At 40.7% G+C, this 21502-nt stretch overlaps 2 protein-coding genes across 2 annotated transcripts; one reads left to right on the forward strand and one right to left on the reverse strand.

Annotated features, from left to right (window-relative positions):
- Positions 1 to 1152: 1152 nt before the first annotated feature.
- slc25a44a (solute carrier family 25 member 44a) lies at positions 1153 to 7344 on the forward strand. Its single transcript, XM_003447515.5, has 5 exons — positions 1153 to 1251; positions 1414 to 1725; positions 3937 to 4632; positions 4833 to 4960; positions 5699 to 7344. The coding sequence occupies exons 3-5, from the start codon at positions 3999 to 4001 to the stop codon at positions 5888 to 5890; spliced, it is 954 nt and encodes a 317-aa protein (XP_003447563.1). The 5' UTR covers positions 1153 to 1251; positions 1414 to 1725; positions 3937 to 3998; the 3' UTR covers positions 5891 to 7344.
- A 934-nt stretch (positions 7345 to 8278) lies between these two features.
- skic8 (SKI8 subunit of superkiller complex) lies at positions 8279 to 17803 on the reverse strand. Its single transcript, XM_003447516.3, has 11 exons — positions 17659 to 17803; positions 17268 to 17317; positions 17146 to 17173; positions 16302 to 16407; positions 14068 to 14240; positions 12897 to 13045; positions 12548 to 12641; positions 9904 to 9997; positions 9632 to 9724; positions 9107 to 9185; positions 8279 to 8516 (listed from the first exon to the last, which is right to left on the reverse strand). The coding sequence occupies exons 2-11, from the start codon at positions 17277 to 17279 to the stop codon at positions 8427 to 8429; spliced, it is 918 nt and encodes a 305-aa protein (XP_003447564.1). The 5' UTR covers positions 17280 to 17317; positions 17659 to 17803; the 3' UTR covers positions 8279 to 8426.
- Positions 17804 to 21502: the final 3699 nt, after the last annotated feature.

The following is a 21502-nucleotide window of genomic DNA, read 5'->3' on the forward strand; positions in this document are numbered from 1 at the left end:
TTGTTAACCATATTCTAATCTTATTGTGATCAGCAGCTAAGACAGAGATGAAGGCCATAAAGTTATTATTTCATAAATTTCAATATGGAGTGTGTGTGAGTAGGGTGTGACTGTTTGTGCATGTTTTAACATGGTCCATAAAGTATTTCCAAATTATCTTAAATGTATCAGGAGCATCGGATACTGTAAATATTCTAAAAGTTGAGCTGTTGTTACCTGCCTCAGCCACTGATTCCAGCTCAGTAAGTCAGGGTCAGTAAGAGCATACACTATACATATTTTATGGCATCATTTTTTTAATCCCATGCATGTGAAGTTGTTAGATGTCAGACAAACTTTTGATGACATGTTTACTTATACACTATAGAAACAAACAAAACAAAGAAACATCCAAAATATATATTACTGTGACTGTTTTACAGTGAGCTGCGATAGGTCACACCCCCACCCCCTGATCTTAAACTGGAATGACTGGATTGATGAATAATAGGTGGATGGATCTTTTATAAGTAGATTTTTGTGTAAATTAGCACGTAATGATTAGTATTGTAAATATTGTAATAATATTATAATATAATATTGTAATTGCAGTGTAAAAATTAAGGGTGAATTAGCTTATGATTGGCAGACTGCCTTAATATGTATCGACTGGGGAATTTTCATTATCTAATAGCTTACTGACACCCAAATAGTGGTTTCTAATAAAAACAATAATTTTAACATCCAAGGTAACACTCTCATTTTATTTCTATCTATATTCTGAAGCATTTTACCTTTTATTAAAAAAAAGGCCCTGTCATTTGATTTGTTTAATATTTCAAGATTATCCCATCTGGGTATAATAAGTATGATTTCAGCCGTTGGGCTGAAATCATACTTATTAAACAGTTCGGTGACACCTCGTGCTTTTTTCATACTGGAGCAAATTAGACAACATAAACTGATACCAATATATTTATAAAATATATCACTTGTGCTCTAAATTAGTATAAGGTGGGATTTGCGACGGCTTAAAACAAACAAAACATGTCCCATATGTCCAACAGGAATTATTTAAAATGTATTTCATAGTTAGTTTATATACATGAACTAATGAGGAATTCATTTGTGCACTAAGAAGCACTAATATGAGTGACTGTGACTTTAAAAAGCACAGGCCCCACGTGACAGTATAGCGCCACCGTCTCTGTGCCTGCGACCTTCAATGCGCCTCGGACTATGCAAGGATACAGTTTTAACAGTCAGTTACAGGTGAGAACTTTATTGTGCACTCATAGACTGCCACCGGTAAACACAACAAACAAACAATAAACCACGTTTATGGATTTATGTTGATTGTGTAAAAACTTCTACATTATTGAAATTTTCACATTGGCTGTGTGTGATTTGTTGGAATTCTAACGCTCGTTTCAGGACCTAAAGGCACCATCATCGTCGCAATTTACAAGCAGGTAACTACGTAAACATACCAGCTATAGGGGTCACCTGAAAGAGCAAACAACTCTCCGTCCCCTAATTTCTGTAGCAGAGGTTTAAGCAGATCTGTAACAACAGTTTGCGGAAGAACACAGGTCATGACCTATCACGTTTGAGGACATTTGTTCGCAGCACTGATGGACGGAAGACATGACCCTTCTTGTAGCAGAGCAGGCCGTGCGAGTTTAAGAAAACAACTCAGGTTTGCAGCAGTGGCAACGGAAGAGGAGCTTCGTGACCGCCTGCAAGGTTAGTTGGTGTGTTTGTGAGTGATTATGTTTAATCCTTGTTTCTTTAAAAAGGACGAATTCGCACAGCATGGGATCAGTAGCGTTGTTTGCTAGCTAACAAACCGCAAGTGCACACTGTGTTTTTGCACGTGCTTCCGCTTTTCTCGACCAGCCTTTTTGAAGGAGTTAAAGTTAGATTAGACGTTCACACAGGGCAGTGTTGCGACTCTTTTTGTGGACGTAAGGTCGTGTTAGGTCTTAGTGTACATGGCCCAAATAGATCTATTTAGTTTAACTACCCCCCCTCCCGTCAGATAACAGAAAAGCGACGTTATGTACAGGGGCGTTCCCACTTTTTTCCTTCTAAGAGGTTGCACCAGACCAGTGGTGGGCCCCTTTTGTTTTTCTTAGTGTCCGACTCCTTGGATACTGCAATATATGTGATTAATTTGTGTCTTGTCTGGGTTGCGTTTGTTTATTTGTTTTAATTTTGTGTCTGCTGAAAATTGTAGTTTAATGTGACCTGCCCAGATGATATATATTAGTCATTTTGCCAAAAAATTTGCATGTTTAAATTTTAGATTTGTTTGCTGATGTGCAGCAACAAGAAATGTCGATATTAAATAAACATAAATAAATTAAAAAAATAACTGCGTAGCCTCAGAGTAATTACACTGCCGCTGTAGAGAACTCTCTCTTATGTAAGCTTCAAAAGGAGTTGTGTTTATCTATGATGAGAATTTAGGTCCCACCAAAGTTTTCAATGGAAAAAGTTGCTTCATCTTTTGTTACTGAGTGAAAGAGATTACTCTTGGTCTTATCTGACAAAATGAAATTATGTTACTGCAGGTTTGAGTCTTGTTGTTGTTATTTTCTTCCTTGGATGGCATCCATATAGGTGTGATTTACAGTGTTTTTTTTGTTTTCCCCTTTACAGTTTATCAGCTAGCACAGAAAATTCTGTGGAAAAACCTCTGCTCTGAAGCAACTACCCCACCCCCCCACCCCCAGAGCTAGATTGTGTAAGATTGTGCAACTTACACAATTTGTGTAAGTTGCACAGACTGTGTAAATTAGAACTCATATGTAAATTGTTTTACTTTTTTCTTTTTTCTTTTTTAATTTGTCAGAAGGTTTATTAAGCCTTCCAGTTAAAAAAAAAAAAAAGAACTCAATTATTTCAATGGTTCAGGCTTTGCAGGGATAAAATGACATAGTTTTGATTCACTGACATTTAAGTCCTGGTGCAGAGGGTGCGCTCACTTCTTTTGTGTAGCTTGGCCACTTATAATACGAAAAAGAAACTGCAGCATGCGATAATAAGATGATATAAGAAAACTCCCAGAGCATTAAAAGTCAGCATTTTATTTTTAAAAGGAAATCACCTGTGAACTGTGAACAACCTTCCATGGCAGAGGGGGTACTGTCTTCACCCTGCTAGTCGGGTGGCGTGAACACCCAACTTTATGAACATAATAACTCTAGAAAAAATGATTTAAATATTATAGCTGCACGTACTAAACATCTTGGTGGGGTTCGAATACTGGTGACCTCAACTTCTAGGTCAAGGTCAGAGGTCAAATTTTCTGAATTCACGTGAACACAAAACTCAAGAAAAATGTACATAGATGCATCTGCCAGGAGGCTGAGGGGTTGCACTGGCATCTGCCAGTATTTTTATTTTTGAACTCTTCTGATTGGTTGCCTGTTGGAGGTGAAAGGTTAGAACAGCACGTCAGTGGGATAGCTGCTTTCACAGCCAGAGGCACGTGGCCAAGATCGCCATATTCGGTTATCCACTCTCATTTATACTATTTACATCATAGAGAGCAAAGAGTAGAAAAACAGCAATTATATAGAGCAGTCTGATGCCTGAGTATTTGGCCTATACTGACCTCATTCTTTGAAAACGTTGGTCCTGTTTAATATCCACCTCTGTAATTACCAAAACAGTAGAATAGGTCTCCTTTTAAAGGAAAAAGTACCTGATATTCACTTGTTCGAGCTCTTCTCAGTTGACTTTCAGTGGAAGTGTATGAAACAGTCATACTAAAAGTAGCGTCCCAAAATGCAGTTGCAGCTTTTGTTACTTTTTGTTTTTTCCCATGAAATTTTGAGGAAATGGTTGTGTCTCTTATCAGTAATCTGGGGTCTGAATTCTGAAGAACAAATACTTGTGTTCTTATCTGACTGCAGGACTTTTAATGGTGAGTGGTTCTGGTTCTTGCAGGCAGGATGGCGATCAGTGCTGATCTGCAGCTTTAGTGGTGCGTCGCTGCCCAGGCCGGCACCATGCAGCAGAAAGGTGCAATCCAGATTATCGAATGGGAGGACCTGGACAAGAGGAAGTTCTACTCTCTGGGCGTCTTCATGACTTTGACCACCAGGGCCACCGTCTACCCAGCCAGCCTCATCCGCACCCGCCTGCAAGTACAGAAGGGGAAGAGCCTCTACTCGGGGACCTTCGATGCCTTGTGCAAGATTCTCCGAACGGAGGGTGTGCGCGGCCTTTATCGTGGCTTCATGGTCAATACGCTCACCCTGATCGCGGGACAGGGTTACATCACCACCTACGAGTTGGTGCGCAAGTATGTGAACCAGTACTCGCCCAGCAACACAGTGAAGTCTGTGGTGGCAGGAGGGATGGCGTCCCTGGTGGCTCAGACCATCACTGTGCCCATAGACATAGTGTCACAGCATCTGATGATGCAAGGACAAGGGGAGCACCTGACACGCTTCAAGGCCAAACCCAAAGTGGGTCTTGCAACCACGAAGCACAAACTGAGTTTCGGACAGACCCGTGACATTACAGTGCAGATATTTGCTGCCGATGGCTTCAGAGGATTTTACCGGGGCTACGTGGCATCGCTGCTCACGTACATCCCGAACAGTGCACTCTGGTGGCCTTTTTATCATTTTTATGCAGGTAGGTCACTTTTTAAGCCTCATGTAAAATACTCAGTATGCAAAATAAAAACGAAACCATACAAGAGAGTCAGAAGGATGTCTTCAGTGGGCAGGAAGCTGCTAATGAAGATCGCAGCTTCAACAGTTGGATCAGGAAAACCTGTGGATATGAACCGCTTTGGCCTTACGCTGTTTACTTTGTATCTTTTGTGTTCCCAGAGCAGTTATCCCTATTAGCACCAAGTGAGTGCCCCCACCTGATTCTGCAGGCTGTTGCAGGACCGATGGCAGCAGCAACTGCCTCTACTATCACCAACCCTATGGATGTTGTTCGTGCAAGAGTCCAGGTAAACTCAGATAACCCACAGCTGTGTGTGACACTAAAGCTAAAAGCTGTTTCACAGGTCCTCTGCATCCATGAGCTTTTCAAGACATTACCTCCCAGAGCTGTATGCGAGAACACAAATATGCGTTCAAGTGTGATCCAAATAAAATGGATTTCACGCTGCCAGCTCATTAGTACGTGGTTTGTAATGCCTGAGGCCATGTGGAAATGGTGCACAGTAAGTGAGTGACCGAACTGAGTTTTTCTAGTAGTGAGAGAAGAAGTAGTATGATAAATATGTAACCAGAATCCTTTATTTTTCTCTACTAAATGCTACAAAGACTAGTAAACATTATGGGGTGACTGGTTGAGTGTTCAATGTGGACCAGACTGTAACATGAAGATTTTGTGAGACACATTTTTGTTTGAGCTTGTCAGCAAACTCTATGTAGAACTTCATTTTTCTATGAACATGCCTGAAGCACCTCACCTAGGAGGTATCCAGGAAGCCTCCTTAGGCTTCCTAGTTAGATGCCCAAACCACCTCGACTGGCTGCTTTTAATATGAAGGAGCAGCAGCTCTACTCTGAGACATTGACAAAATCTGTGAAATTTCTTTGCATCTTGTTTCAAAGTTTTCTCCAGAAAGTTGTTAAATAAATTAGGCATTAATAATGTTTTGTTGTTGTTTTGGTGAGTTTAAACCTCACGATAAGTTTTATTTGCACTTAGCAAAGGTGATGTGTCCTGTCTGTTTAAGGTGGAGGGACGAACGTCTGTTATTGGGACATACAAGCAGCTGCTGGTGGAGGAGGGGGCGTACGGGCTGACCAAGGGGCTGTCGGCCCGCGTCATTTCCTCCATGCCCACGTCAGTGCTCATTGTGGTCGGATACGAGACTCTGAAGAGACTGAGCCTGCGAGCTGACCTGATCGAGTCCAGACACTGGTGATAACAGACGTGAGGGAAGCAGGTCCGCCTCGCAGCAGCCTTCAGCTCAGAGATTTGATCAGGCGCCACGTGGAGCCGCGTCATTTTAAAAGCGCACATGTCGATGTTTGTCTGTAGGTACGCTAGGGAACTACAGCTTTTCTTATCTTGTCTTTTTTCTATTTGCTGCTGCGGAACGTAAAGTTACAAGTGAAACCAATATTTCTGCCAAAACTAGACTCTTTTTCAAAAAGGAAATCATGGTTACTTTTAGAAAATCCACTGAAACGTGAAAATGCTACATTAGATTTCTCCTATATGGCGTGTCTTTGTTTTTTATGATTAAATATGCAGAAAAATCAGGGTTTTTACTTGTTCCTTAGCTGGAGTATGTTGGCTGAATTCATATTTTAAAACTGAGCTGCTCAACAAAACAAATATATTTCTGTAGGGGGATTTCAGCGTGCCAAAGTCTGGAGACAAATGGCCTCATTTCTCTACTAAAAAGCGTAAGAGAGCTTGTTACCAGAGCGCATTCCAGTGACGACAACAGTGTAAAGGATCTCTCTGGAGTTTAAGCCTAAATAACATGCAAATGTCATTAGATAATACAGAAGAGTGGAAATTTAAGCTAGAATTCCCAAACTTTAATGTGGTCAGTGTTCTGTTACAGTTATATTTATGTCTAGAGGTCCTTGTGAAACCTGGCCTATTATAATTAATGTGCAGCTTACTTTTAACTCCTTTCAGTAAGCTGACAGTTATGTGCCGGCGGTCTGTGGAGTCGGTCTTGCAGGTTTCATTGTGAATTTTATGCGCGTTTATGTTGATTGGGCCAATCAGGAAGGTGAAAAGAGTTTCTGCTTCTTTTGGTTTCTTGTAGGTTGACTCTAGGAAGCAAAAGTGGGTGTGAGGAGAGCTTTAGACCAACATTAGAGATGGAAATCTGGTAGTTTCTTTGTGGTAATCCTGTATGTGATTTATATGGAACAAATCTGCTGCTGTTCAGTTACAGAAGGTGGCATTTTGCTGTTTGGTAAATGAGAGCAGTCAGTAAAGGCATTAGCACCACACCAGCAAACAAAAACTAAACTATGTAAATGCCTTCAGAGTTCACAGGTCAATTAATGAGTGTGAGGTAAGCTGAGATGCTCCGGTTAAAGCTGCCATGTTTTGAATTGACTTAACTACTGCCCAAAAAAACTCCATCTCAGCGACGCCTGATACTGTGTACCCTTATTTTATCTTTTTAAATTAAACTCTTTCAGCATTTGCAAACATTGTTTTTCAGTGTAAATATGGTGTTCCTGTGAATAAGTGGACTCAACGTGTCCTTCAGTATCACAAAAGCACATAAAGTGGACCTTTACCTGTGTGGAAGATATTTACCTACTACCTGCCAAATATAAATAGTAAAAAAAACTTTGAGTACCTGTGGACATTTGGTGAAAAGTAATAAAGGACTTGGATTCACCAGAGTGGCTTGTGAGGCTCAGTGTTTTGTGGTTGTAGTACACAATTTCTCCCACTAGAGGGAGCTTTATAACCTGTCTGCTTGCCCTCCAAACGTGCGTTTCTTTTTGCCTTTGCCAGAAAGTTCTGTGACGTCAGAGCTGCAGGATAAAGGATGAAGATGAATGGTGGTCAATGAAGTGTATAGTTCATCCGCTAATTTCAGTGAGCAACCAGCAGCAGAACTGGGGAGCTGACAAAAGTCTGCTGATCGTCACTTTGGTAGTTTAACAAAAGCAACAATTTTGACATGATGAAGCTGCCAAACTCACTGAGCAATTTCTCACACATGAATAATGGAATTGAATGAATGAAAAAAAAAAGTTTTATTTCATTATAAAGAGTAGAAGAAATCTTAAAGCACTTAAGCTTTTTTATCTTTATATACTATTTTAAGTAAAGGATATCTAAAAGGTGGCTGTAGCTCCTGGGTGAGAAAAGAAGCTGTTTGGGAGCTAATACTTGTTAAGTTCATGGTCTTAATCGCCTCTTTCAAGCCTTACTGAATACAACAATTTTGTATATTTTTAGTTAAAAAGAACAATAAAAGCAGGTTATTCTTTAGGTATGCCTATATCGTGATTTACAAGTCCTTACTGAACTGACCATGCAGTGCTGCAGTTGGTTTCAAATGCCCTGAGATGACGAAAGAAAAAATGCTCAGCTCAAGGCTTCACAACTGGATTTGACTAACAAATAAGGTGACATCATCTTTTATGTATAACCTATCGATGGACTGTTTAATGTCATCAGTTGGACTGTTAATGCTGCCTATTTTCCGTTTCAAAATTCTGGTTTCATATATGAATAAAAATATCACATGAAATCGGTCCCTGCCATGAAACTGATTCATGACAGAGAGCGCTCCGTTCTGAAAGAAATGCGATGAACGCCAAAATACAAAAACAACCCTTTTATTTGACCGCACTCGGCCGGTGCAAAACAGTCCATCACATTTACAGCTTTAATCCCTCCCTCCCTTTATTATCAATTTCTATAAGTGATTTGAGTTGACAGCTGTCCTCTCTCAGCCTGGATGTGTCTCGTCACATGGGACAGTCGTAGATGTGGATGGCACGGTCGTCCCCAGCTGAGATGATCTTTGAGCCGGTGCTGTTGTACTTTACGCTCCACACCTGTGGAGAGGAGGATCGATCAAAACAGGCACCTTCACTGCATATGTATGACAACGCACACCAGAACAGCCCTGTATACCGTACTATAATTTAACACTTCAGTTTTTCTGTTTTTAAGCTGAACTGCATGTGTGTGTACGTAAGCTTTGAAAACATCTAAAAAATGCAGCCTGACCCAAACAGAGCAGTGCAGAAGGCTAAAATGAATCAGAAGACAGCAAACAGATTAAAAAGACAAATGTCTAAACAGAGAACAAAGTGAAGCTGAGCAGTTAATTGGCTGCAAACTGTCCCTGTAGATTTTCTGGTTTTGCCGTCACAAAAACAAAAATGGCAGCTGCCTCTGATGTCGTCCCTGAGGACTCGTGCTTTTTTATTAAAGGCTTTGTTGGAAAACAGATCAAACTGCCCACAGGCGTCAACCAGAGATCTAATGACAGCCAGGCTTATTGGTTTTCCCCCCGAGCTCAACCATCAGACAGAGGTCACGTGACGGGCCGCTGGATGACACCAGGGATATTGATTTAACTGACAGTAACAGGATTTTCTTTTTTTTTAAAATTTGATTGTTAACACGTTAAAGGAGTCACCTGGTCTTGATGGTCGAAGAATGTGTTGATGCATGCTCTGGAGCCGGCGTCCCACACCTTCACACTCTTGTCAGACGAGCTGAAAAGGGGGGGAGAAATTAGAAGATCTTACAGATTTTATCTTGGCCGGCTCAGTTTGACTCGGCATTATGAGCTGGAAACTGAAAAACAGCTTTCATTGACTAAAGTTTCACACGAGGAGAGCAAAGCATGAGAAAGCAGAACGAGGAAACAGACTTTGAAATCACTGACATATAACTGATGAGGGTGGATTTGCTATTATATTCAAACACATGCACAACAGCATAGTGTTTCAAGTCGCTTTCCTGAATAGTATCATCATTTTATTTATCCTGTGTGAACGTGAAGCAGAAAATATTGACCTGGAGGCAGAACTTCTAAATCACATGATGTCTCTGAGTAATAACAGATGTGATTTTTCCATCTGTTTTATACCAAAGTGCAGCTTTTAAGTATCAGGATATAAACTAGCACTGTGTTACCATCTGAAAAACTTCACGTTACCTTGAGACAAAATGAGTGTCATCAGGAGAGAAGGCGACACTGAGAACCCAGGACCCGTGGCCGCTTAGTGTGCCGGCCAGGTTGGCGTGTTGCCTGTGAAGTGATTCCAGCAAAGTTAATTAAGCAAACAGAATGCATTGTAATCTTTATTATACCATAACGTTGCTGTGTAATAGTAGCAGTAGCTTTATCTCCATGTCCTTCAGGATCAATGAACTCGTATATCATCTACAGAGTTAAAGCTGCTGTCTGGAAGAAGCTCCCAAACTCACACGTCATATATTTTAATGTAGCCGTCGTCTGAAGCTGTCACCAGGAGCTGGGAGTCCGGGGAGAAGGTGAGGGATCTGATGGGCATGGCATGACCTGAGGAGATGGTAAACACTCTGTAAGAGTCCTCACACATGTTGGCGATCTTTGTGACATGCATTTAAAAACCTTGAAGCCCTTTTTATTCTTAAGAATATGCTGTCTGCATTTCCTTCACTGTTTAGCCATAATTTAAAAAATATTTAATCATGTTTAGCTTTTAAATTTTAAACTGTGTTTAGTTGTTTATCATCCATAAAGAACAGAAAATTCCTTGTGCCAGCGTTTCTATATGAGATATGCTGCTTTCCTGTGTTTTCTATCATTGTTTTAAGTGCTGACAGTCAAAGACAAACTGAATATTCATTTCGTTCACTGGTTGGCTTCCTGCTTCGACCTCGCTTATAATGTTGATTTTAGTCCACAAATTTTAAATATGGCTGAGGTCGGGGCTTTGGGAAGACCAATCCAGAGGCTTAATGTTAGCCTGCTTTATCCATCCCAAAACCAGCACCGATGTGTGTTTGGGATCATTGTCCTGTTGGAACACCCAGTTGTGTCCAACTTTTGACCATGCAGATGTTAAATTGAGATGTAAATCAAGAATATGGAGGTATTCCTCCTCCTCGTTTACTATTCCATCCACTTTGTGCAATGTACCAGTGCCACTGGCAGCAAAACAGCCCCAGAGCATGATGCTACCACCACCATGGTTTGAAAGAAGGCAACAGGGACATATATAGCCTCACTGTCCCTACTATAAACTAGGCCCATACCTGTGAGGTCTAAGTGCCCCTAACCCTAACGCAGTAGGAATGTGTCATTTCTGGCTTCTCAAACTTGTTTTGCCATTTCTTAGCAATAAAGGGCCAAACAGGAAAGTAAATCAATGAATAAACACTTATTTTTCCACCAGATAACCTGATTAGTGTTAGTCCTCATAATCGATGATGACTCGCAGGGTTCATCCAAAATGAGTAACGAGATGAAATGAAAATAATTGGTCGTTACTTTTACAGGGAGTGCAGAATTATTAGGCAAGTTGTATTTTTGAGGAACAATTTTATTATTGAACAACAACCATGTTCTCAATGAACCCAAAAAACTCATTAATATCAAAGCTGAATGTTTTTGGAAGTAGTTTTTAGTTTGTTTTTAGTTTTAGCTATTTTAGGGGGATATCTGTGTGTGCAGGTGACTATTACTGTGCATAATTATTAGGCAACTTAACAAAAAACAAATATATACCCATTTCAATTATTTATTTTTACCAGTGAAACCAATATAACATCTCCACATTCACAAATATACATTTCTGACATTCAAAAACAAAACAAAAACAAATCAGTGACCAATATAGCCACCTTTCTTTGCAAGGACACTCAAAAGCCTGCCATCCATGGATTCTGTCAGTGTTTTGATCTGTTCACCATCAACATTGCGTGCAGCAGCAACCACAGCCTCCCAGACACTGTTCAGAGAGGTGTACTGTTTTCCCTCCTTGTAAATCTCACATTTGATGATGGACCACAGGTTCCCAATGGGGTTCAGATCAGGTGAACAAGGAGGCCATGTCATTAGTTTTTCTTCTTTTATACCCTTTCTTGCCAGCCACGCTGTGGAGTACTTGGACGCGTGTGATGGAGCATTGTCCTGCATGAAAATCATGTTTTTCTTGAAGGATGCAGACTTCTTCCTGTACCACTGCTTGAAGAAGGTGTCTTCCAGAAACTGGCAGTAGGACTGGGAGTTGAGCTTGACTCCATCCTCAACCCGAAAAGGCCCCACAAGCTCATCTTTGATGATACCAGCCCAAACCAGTACTCCACCTCCACCTTGCTGGCGTCTGAGTCGGACTGGAGCTCTCTGCCCTTTACCAATCCAGCCACGGGCCCATCCATCTGGCCCATCAAGACTCACTCTCATTTCATCAGTCCATAAAACCTTAGAAAAATCAGTCTTGAGATATTTCTTGGCCCAGTCTTGACGTTTCAGCTTGTGTGTCTTGTTCAGTGGTGGTCGTCTTTCAGCCTTTCTTACCTCGGCCATGTCTCTGAGTATTGCACACCTTGTGCTTTTGGGCACTCCAGTGATGTTGCAGCTCTGAAATATGGCCAAACTGGTGGCAAGTGGCATCTTGGCAGCTGCACGCTTGACTTTTCTCAGTTCATGGGCAGTTATTTTACGCCTTGGTTTTTCCACATGCTTCTTGGGACCCTGTTGACTATTTTGAATGAAACGCTTGATTGTTCGATGATCACGCTTCAGAAGCTTTGCAATTTTAAGACTGCTGCATCCCTCTGCAAGATATCTCACTATTTTTGACTTTTCTGAGCCTGTCAAGTCCTTCTTTTGACCCATTTTGCCAAAGGAAAGGAAGTTGCCTAATAATTATGCACAGCTGATATAGGGTGTTGATGTCATTAGACCACACCCCTTCTCATTACAGAGATGCACATCACCTAATATGCTTGATTGGTAGTAGGCTTTCGAGCCTATACAGCTTGGAGTAAGACAACATGCATGAAGAGGATGATGTGGACAAAATACTCATTTGCCTAATAATTCTGCACTCCCTGTATAATGAATTCTGATGACTGAACCGACCTTCCAGCGTGTGGAGTAGCTTTCCAGTGGCGATGTCAAAGATGTTAATGATTCCATCGATAGCTCCGCTGGCCAAATACTTGCCATCTGGGCTCTGAGAAGCAAGGATGAATTAAACTGATTACTTTACATGTAACAACTGTAACAACTGCGAAATGAGACTGGATGACATATAACCTTTGGCCCTGGAAAGAATGAGTTAAGAGGTAAAACAAAGGGATACACTGCGGTAAATGAGCAAATCAAGATGAGTTACTGGAAAACTAAAGCGGTGACATCTCGTCCCTCAGAGACTGAGCTTGACAAAACACCACCCAGCTGACCAAAACGAGAATTTACAGCTCCTTACGTAAGCTATGCTCAGGATGAACTTTCCTCGCGTGTCCAAAGAATATTCCTTCTTTCCACTGTCTACGCCAAAGATGTTGACCTTGCCAAGATGGCTTCCTGTGGCAATGTACTTGGAGTCTGGTGAGAAGGCCACCGTCCATGCATCCACTACAGAGGAGAGCAAAGAGAGATTAAAACCAAAAAAACTGCTTAGATGGGCATCACCACAATGCTCTTTGTTTGCCATTTCCACAAATGAACTACAACACTAATTTTTTCACACATCATCAAAGTGAAAATACAAAAGCAGCAGATCAAACATTAGCCTGGCAAAGTGCATCTTAATGTGTGCTGCACTGTTAACCCAGGAACTAAGAGTATACTGAGTATTCCCATACTGCAAATGTGGTCAAACTATTTCCTGCTCCGGGGCTACGTGTGAGGAAAAACCGCCCAAAGCTTTATCAAACCTTTGATAAAGACAGAACTTTATCAAAGTGGTGGAGGAAGAACCGATTAAGTGTTGGTGCCTGGATTACTTTTATTAAAATGATATGGGAGAAAGCTCTAAGAGTACTCTTGCAGTTCCTAAACCTTCACACTATCTGTACAGGACCTGAATGGATGAGTGCAGAGATGGATGCGTGCATCGGGGGAGCTGGAGGCAGCGATGGCCCCATTGTGTCACAGGTTCAGGTGTTTTCAAAAGTCTACTTTTAACCAAACAAACCCTTTGTTCACTAACGTAAAGATCATTAAAGAATCCGATCAATATTACATCAATTCATAAAAATAGCAAGGAAACAAAGAGTTAGAACAGTAAAATAAATTGTCTTAAGGAGGGAAAAAAGAAAGTCTGCAGTAGAACCGCCTGCTGAGTGAAACAGAGTGTCACTAATATAAAGTGACACTGCATTTAGATGAAGAACAGCTGGGCTGAAGATACACCCAGAAATGTCTGCTCTGTTGTGTAAGTGTTCCTGGAAGGTGAGTGTACAAAAAAATGAAACAAGCTTGTATAGACTGCACAGCAGAGTACCATCCTCTGCACGTTTGCTGAATATAAACTGGGCAACAGTTTGTTCTGTAGTGACCTCGCTTAAGTGCCAAGTGGTAAAAAAGGCAGCAGATTAACACTCAGCTGAACTGATTGAATTCATGCAAACAAAGTGCGTGAGGTCCGGTCTTACCTGGCCCAGCGTCCATCGACTTTATCTGTTTCCCGGACTCAAGGTCCCAGAGACGGATGTGTGCGTCGAGAGAGCTGGAGGCAGCGATGGCCCCATTGTGACTGATGTCTACTGACACCACCCCCAGCTGGTGGCCCTCCAGCGTCCACTGCAGCTCCAGCTTCTCATCTGACCTGCACGAACAGCACGACACTGAGATTAATTGCAGAAGTGGAAGTAATGGAGTACAAATGCTCCATTACTGTACTTAAGTACAATTTTCAGGTATCTGTACTTTACTTGAGTAGAGTACTTTTACTCCCCACATTTTTAAACAAATATCTGTACTTTCTACTCCTTACATTTTCAAAACTGGCTCATTATCTTTGCTTTAACGGATTTGAGGTTAGTAATTATTTCACGTCACTGCGAGCCTTCATACATCAAACTGATTTGAGACTAATTAGTGACACATGACAGGCAGTTCTGTTTGTGTCTTAATCACCAGGAGATGTTGCATAAAAAGAGATGACATGTCCCAAAGTCAGGGGTTAAGTGGGTGGTGGGTTGTTTTGGGGGTTTTTTCCTGGCACAACACCAAAACTTCAGGTGTCCATAAGTTTTTGTTTGGGGTACGTCGGCATCTAGCTAGCCCTACAGAAGAGGAGCGAGTATAAAGAGACTGACTTTTTAAAATGTGAGGTAATTTCAAATGCAGCGTTTCGATCAGCTCAACAAACATCAGCAAACACACAAACTGTTTGTGTGCAGTTTGTCTCACAGTGTGTTGCTAGCTAAAGGTCCAGCTGCTGTACTTCAAAGGGAGAGAATAAGAGCTAACTTCACTCAGAGATGGAGAAAATAAGAAAGACAAGACAGGAGAGGAAGAAGAGAGGTTAGATTTAAAGGTAAGGACTGCTCATTTTAAGCTTAAATCAGATTTTGAGTCTGCTCATGTTTTTTTCATATTGTGAAATGTGCTGCAAAATAAACTGAGGTAGACTGACTGTACGATTTAAAGGTTGCATGAAAATTCTCTGCAGGTTAATGCAGGATAAACAGGTTTGTTTGCTGTACTGTGATGATTTAAAGTGTGTCTCTAGTACCCAGTGGCTTTGGTTTCATGGTAACTTTGTATATTTGTACATTTTATTTATATATATATATTTTTTCCTCTCTGTTAATACTGTCTATATGTATATAGTGCTGCAGAACTGTGCCCCCCACCCCACCCCCAGCATGTTTGCACTGAGTAGGAGATGCTCTGTATCTCATTGTACAACCGTATAGTGACAATAAAGGCATCCTATTCTATTCTATTCTAACTTTATGTATATCTCTGCTACACAAAGGGCAGCAGAGATTAATCTGAAGTTAAACTGACGAAGCTGAGACTCCTTCACTGAATTCTACCTTCATACCAACTTTATACAGTCTAATGTAAAGATAGTAAATGGTGTCGTGTCAGTGTAGAGGATGGAAATCAGCCAGCAAAACTCATGAAACATCTGCTGACATCTTGTTGAACTCAGCTGTGTACAGCCATAAAGAGCAGTAAACCACAGAGAGCTAATAGCACAGATCAGCTGATCACAGCCTGTACACTACTGGAGCTCTCAATAGAAATTATTTTGAGTTGATTCTTTTCCCCACGCTGAGCCAATACAACCAATTTTAGGGTTCCTCCACCTGCTAAAACCCCACTTTAACCCCTGACTGTGCTAATTTGCCTGTTTAGAGGCAAAGTCACCCTCTACAAAGCAGGCAACAAAACACAGAGCTATTTTTTAAAATTTCCTTCTTTTCCTCTGTTTCAAGCTGAGTACAATTAGAATTAAAAATCATGCTAAAGTTTGTATTCCCATCTTCTAATATTATTTTATTATTACATTAATAAAGTACAAGGATCACTTAGCTTAGCATAAAAATATGTGGTAGAAACATCCTCCAAAGAGCACCTTTTAACTTTGTTACTTTGAAAGAAGAAAAGAAGTTGTTGAATCAGTACTTCAACCTTTCCTGGAGTATTTTGTAACACAAATATCTTAAGTACAGAATGTCTCTACCTTTTCCACCTCTGATTATTTGGTCATGTCAAGTCAAACAAACTCCAGAGAAGCTCTTAAAGTGATGAGCAGAAAAAGTGAATGTAAGCAAACTGGAAACTGGCTTTTAAATGTCTTCTGATTTTTTTTAAGGTTAGTTCAGTGTCTCATGTGTGATCAGCAATAGTATTGTCTAAATAAAATGCATACCATTTCCAGACTTTCACCATGTCATCGAGTGAGCCTGTGACGATGGTTTCTGAGCCGTCTGCTTCACTTTTACCCCACGCTGCTGTCCAGATGGCATCGTCGTGTGCTGAGAGGAAACAAATGCAGAAAAAATTAAATAAATGTGAACAAAGGGGTGCTTTATCACGATGACAACACGTTACATGTGAATGTGTCAGGGAGAGTGACTGCAATCACTCTCAGAGAGATTGTTGAAGAATTGCAAATAGCTGGAATCTGATTTATCAATGCAGACAGACTCCCGGCATGTTGCCATCAGTCTGAATGAGTCTTTGTCAATAAGCCCAACTCGAGGGAGTGGTATTCCGGCTATGTTCCTATAGAACAGGAAGGTTGCCGAATGTGAATATAACAATTAAATGTGAATTTCTGTCCATACAGAAGGCAACAGATGTGTAATTTTCATTATTTATCACAGTTAATCATCGTAATATAAGAAACAGATTGCATGCAATTACCAACATGACCCCATTGAACCATTCAGCAGATATTCAATTCAATATTATTTACACAGTGCTCAATCACAACAGCAGCTTTACATTGTAAGATAGAGACAATAATAAGACACCAGACTGCTGCAGACTGACTGTCTTCTGGCAACATTTATGTAAGATTTTAGTGACATTGTTGGTAGGCTTGACAATCTCATTTTCTTGAGATGACTATATCCTATTGGATAAAACAGACAATTTTCAGTAAAAAAAAAAAAACGTGATAAAGACTGCAACACTGTCAAGAAAGAAAAAACCCCACTCGTTCTTATATTATATCTCATTACGTAGTGGGACCCAGCATGTTTACTCACCGTGTTCTTGCTTGAACAAAATGCTGTACTGAAATCAAAACACAAGTTTACAGTTACTCTCATTGCGGAGAAAAACAACAAGAAAACATGAAAATATGAGGCTGGTTGGATTTACTGCTTACTTGAGTGCTCATTGTTTTGGTCCTGGATATCCAGTTACACTCACTTCAACCTAAGATTAAATGAGAGTCAGTGGCAGCAGCCCAAAATAACCTCTGAAATTATGGATTCTGGTAATAAATTTAGCCTCCAACGCACACACTGGACGCCGGGACAGTCGACAGTTAAAATCCTACTACTTTAACCCAATTTTGAAGACCTGGAAAAACGAACTTAGTGGGGGAAACACTGATGCTAACGCCTGTTAGCTCTGTCTAGCAGCGGTTACTGTATCACTACAGCTTAACGATGCGATGAAATGCAGCTTCCTGTCAGCTACAGATGAGTAAACTGAGCTAAATGTGCTAACTGTGTAAACCTGCTAACTGCGGCAATATACGCGATAATACGTACCTCAGAAATCCCTTATACAACGTTTTATTAAATTTTAGAGGCTAGGAGAGCTACATGTGAGACGCCATAATAACATTTGATGTAACTTCCGCTTTCAGCCGACTTCTTCTGCATCGTTTTTTCCCCCTAACTTTTTTCTAACTTAAGAGCTCGCTATCGCCGCTAGCGGACAAGAAATTCATACAATTAGAAAAACAGTGGGTATTATTTTCATATTGAATACGAATCTAAACGCAAAGAGGATTTATATTTGAAAATCTGCACAATAATAGGCCAATCGTGGTCATTGGATAACAGTTTTTTTTTCTTTTGAGACCAAGTCAGAAAAATTGATAGTCCAAATCTGATTTGTGACTCTGTATATGCAGTTTTTCATTTCCTGGTAAAAACTGAAATTAAAGTTAATTTAAATAGTGTTTGCAGTAAAATAGATAAATAAATAAATAAATAAATAAAAAAAACCTTAAGAGTGGTAAGAACTGCTTACAATAATGTGGCTTTGCATGTAAGTTGTAGAAGATGTCAGATTTGCATTGGAATCACAAGGACGATATTAGAAATGAGCACATCAAATAGAGAGCTCAGGTTGGAGACAAAATTAGAGAGGCAAAGCTGAGATCATTTGGAAATGTGCAGACGAAGGATAGTGGATATATTCGGCAAAGGATGTTTTTTTTTCTTGAATAAACTCAGAAGCTACATCCTACCTAAAGGATGTAGCAGCTCTGATATCAAGTCCTTTTTTTTGAATTCTTTACTTGAGCATTTTAGACATTGCCATATTAGTCCTGATTTATCTGTCCTTTTGCACACTAATGGGGACCATAATGGACTAAAGGAACAACATGTTTTATTCAGTAAGACTCTAATTCGGTAATGGAGCCCATTGGAAAAGCTGTTTAAGAGGTCATAGGTCACAGGAGTAGTAGGTTTGTTTCCCAATAAACTTCTATGAACTCCTTCTGAAATCACAAGAGTCACCCCTGGTGGCCATTATAAAGGATGCAGGTTTAAAGCTCTTTTGCATTGGTTTTAGTTTTCAGACAGAGATATTTCCATCTTTTATGTACAGTTAAGTGTGGGCTCCTATAAGGTTCGTGTATGAATAAATGACAACATGGTAAAATATACATGTAATGATATAATGTTATAACTTACTTTTCACAAATGCAGAAAAAGTACATTAAAAATCTCTTTGCCAGTCACAGTTGCTTCACTGTTTGTTCAACCATATTTATAATGTTGGACATTTGTGATAATGACAACTGGAAACACGAACATAGACTTATAGGACAGTCTCTTATTGTTAGGGGGCTTCATCATACATGCAGAAGAAGGGGAAAGGAAGCATCGTCAAATAGGTCTTCAGTATTAAACCTGAAACGCGCTGCATGCAGTACAACGTGTGGACCTGGATTCTTTTCTCTCAGCCTCGACTGGAACGCACGCATGTATTTTTCTTCAGGCACTTGATTCAGCAACAATAATGATGCAGCTATTTCCAGCATAGATGAGTTTCAGGGAAGTAATAATGGCGGGTAATGAACCTGTTGTTGTGGCAAAGGCTGCATGTGGCGTTCTGGAAGGAGGACAGCGATGTTGTCATTATGTTTGGCATGACAAAACGAAGCACTGTAAGAGCAGAGCAGCATAAAACACTCATTCATCCGTCTATTGAATTTACTATTAACCCTGTTTGTAGAGCAGATTAAGATTCTCTTAGATGAAGACAGGAGTTTCTATTTTAGTCTCGAGGAAAGAACAAACTGCTATTAATTCTTGTGGACTGAAAACAGAGAATAAAATTAGTGGCATTTACATTTAAAAAGAGATCAAGTCTGACAACAAACATCCATGAATACATCAGAAAGATGGCCCCAACCAACCGCATGCTCAGTGAATACCTCAGGCAGCAGAAACCCAAGAAAGAGGAGGAAGAGGAGGAACAATCATGGAAGGACAGGCCCCTGCACGGTATGTACCACCAGCAGATAGAGTAAGTCGCTGACATCCAGAAGTCCTATTAGTGGTTGAACAAAGCTGGACTGAAAGGCAGCACAGAGGCACTAATCATGACAGCACAGGAACAAAATGGGAGACGCCTCCTAGGGTAGTCGAGAATGACTGAGCTAAGATCCTGTGGGACTTCCAGATACAGACGAACAAAAATGTGGTGGCAAACCAACCAGACATAGTAGAGGTGGACAAGCAGAAGAAGACAGCCATAATGATAGACATAGCGATACCGAATGACAGCAACATCAGGAAGAAGAGAAGCTGGAGAAATACCAAGGGCTCAGAGAAGAACTCGAGAAGATGTGGAGGGTGAAGGTAACGGTGGTCCCAGTGGTAATCGGAGCACTAGATGTGGTGACACCCAAGCTAGGCGATTGGTTCCAGCAGATCCCAGGAACAACATCTGAGATCTCTGTCCAGAAGAGCGCAGTCCCAGGAACAGCTAAGATACTGCGCAGGACCCTCAAGCTCAGGTCCTCTACCAGAAGCCTGGGAACCTGAGGGATGCAGGGGCTAGAGGGGATTTTTTTAAAATATATATATATATATGTATATATAGGTTATATATCCTGGAGGGGTCGTGTAAAACTGTTTCATCAGAGTATCTGTGTCTTACCAGGAGACATTTAGAGACCACCAAGTCCCAAACAAGAGGGTTAGAGGGACTGTGGTGCCACAAGTTGCTGGTTTATGAATTTGACAGCTATGGCTGCCGTCTTGTCTGGACTGCACTTTGTTCTCACTAACTTTTTTTAAAGAAAATTCCTGCTTTCGTCCTTTGGGAAGGTTTAGGGACTAAACACTGTTAGCAGTTTGTAGGGACATGATAAGACTGTGCTGCTTCAAAAGACCTTTTCCAAGGTAAATAACAATAACATGCATCCACCACATGAGTGCTGGTTTGTAAATGGCACAACAGCGTGACTTCCTGCAAGTCGACAGAGGTGTGCATTGGACCACTGTATCTTTCACATTAACTTTTTACTTTTGCTCTTTGGTTAGGTTTAGACCATTAAACTAATTGGTATATGATCTCATGCTGTCCCTTTCAGACACTGAGGGGTCTATGAAAGGACCACTCATGACTCAGCTGATCATTAACACAAATATCTAATCAGCCAATCACATGAGAGCAACTGAGTGCATTTAGGCATGTTGGCATGGTCAAGATGACCTGCTGAAGTTCAAACTGAGCATCAGAATGGGGAAGAAAGAAGATTCAGGTGACTTGAAATATGGCATGGCTGTTGGTGATATATGGACAAGAGTGAGTTTTGCAAAACTGCAGATCGAATGGTGTTTTCCCACATAAACACCTCTAGAAAAGGATCTGGAACAGGGAAATATCCAGTGAGCAATGCGTCAGTTGCCTTGGGGAAAATGCTTGATGTTAGAAGTAAAAGGAGAATGGCAAGACACCTTTGAGTCTTTCTCAATAATCACTTGTTAACGGCAAAGTATTTTTACAGTCAGAATATTTTTATTCACTAGCAACAATTTATATGGGCTCACCAAAAATGCCCAGCAGACGACTGGAGAAATGTTGATGATGAGTCGATGTCTGCTGAATTTTTCCCGGTTCCTTGTTGAACCTGTGCCATGGAAGAATTTAAAGTTTTGAAGGAAATCACAAGGTGTTACTAATGAAGTGGCGGGTCGGTATACATACATGCATGAAAATGGGACACAGTCACATCCTGACCAAAATTTAGTATGTGATTGGCTGAGAGAGAGACTTGCATTTATGGAGGCAGCATTCGCCTGGGAAGCATATTACAGCCTTTTGGCCTTTCATGATCCAGCACTCGCTCCACACCCTGACAATTTC

Source organism: Oreochromis niloticus, linkage group LG7 (genome assembly GCF_001858045.2).
Source record: "Oreochromis niloticus isolate F11D_XX linkage group LG7, O_niloticus_UMD_NMBU, whole genome shotgun sequence".
Classification (NCBI taxonomy): Eukaryota; Metazoa; Chordata; class Actinopteri; order Cichliformes; family Cichlidae; genus Oreochromis; species Oreochromis niloticus.

What these genes read in the sequence shown, in the direction of transcription:
- skic8 (XM_003447516.3), bottom strand. An exon ending in TACATTAAAATATATGACGT is followed by an intron (nt 9,725 to 9,903) that starts GTGAGTTTGGGA and finishes ATCACTTCACAG; the next exon opens with GCAACACGCCAACCTGGCCG. An exon ending in TCTTCGACCATCAAGACCAG is followed by an intron (nt 8,517 to 9,106) that starts GTGACTCCTTTA and finishes TCCTCTCCACAG; the next exon opens with GTGTGGAGCGTAAAGTACAA.
- slc25a44a (XM_003447515.5), top strand. Translation starts at nt 3,999, where the DNA reads ATGCAGCAGAAAGGTGCAATCCAGATTATCGAATGGGAGGACCTGGAC. An exon ending in TTTTTATCATTTTTATGCAG is followed by an intron (nt 4,633 to 4,832) that starts GTAGGTCACTTT and finishes TTGTGTTCCCAG; the next exon opens with AGCAGTTATCCCTATTAGCA. An exon ending in TTGTTCGTGCAAGAGTCCAG is followed by an intron (nt 4,961 to 5,698) that starts GTAAACTCAGAT and finishes TGTCTGTTTAAG; the next exon opens with GTGGAGGGACGAACGTCTGT.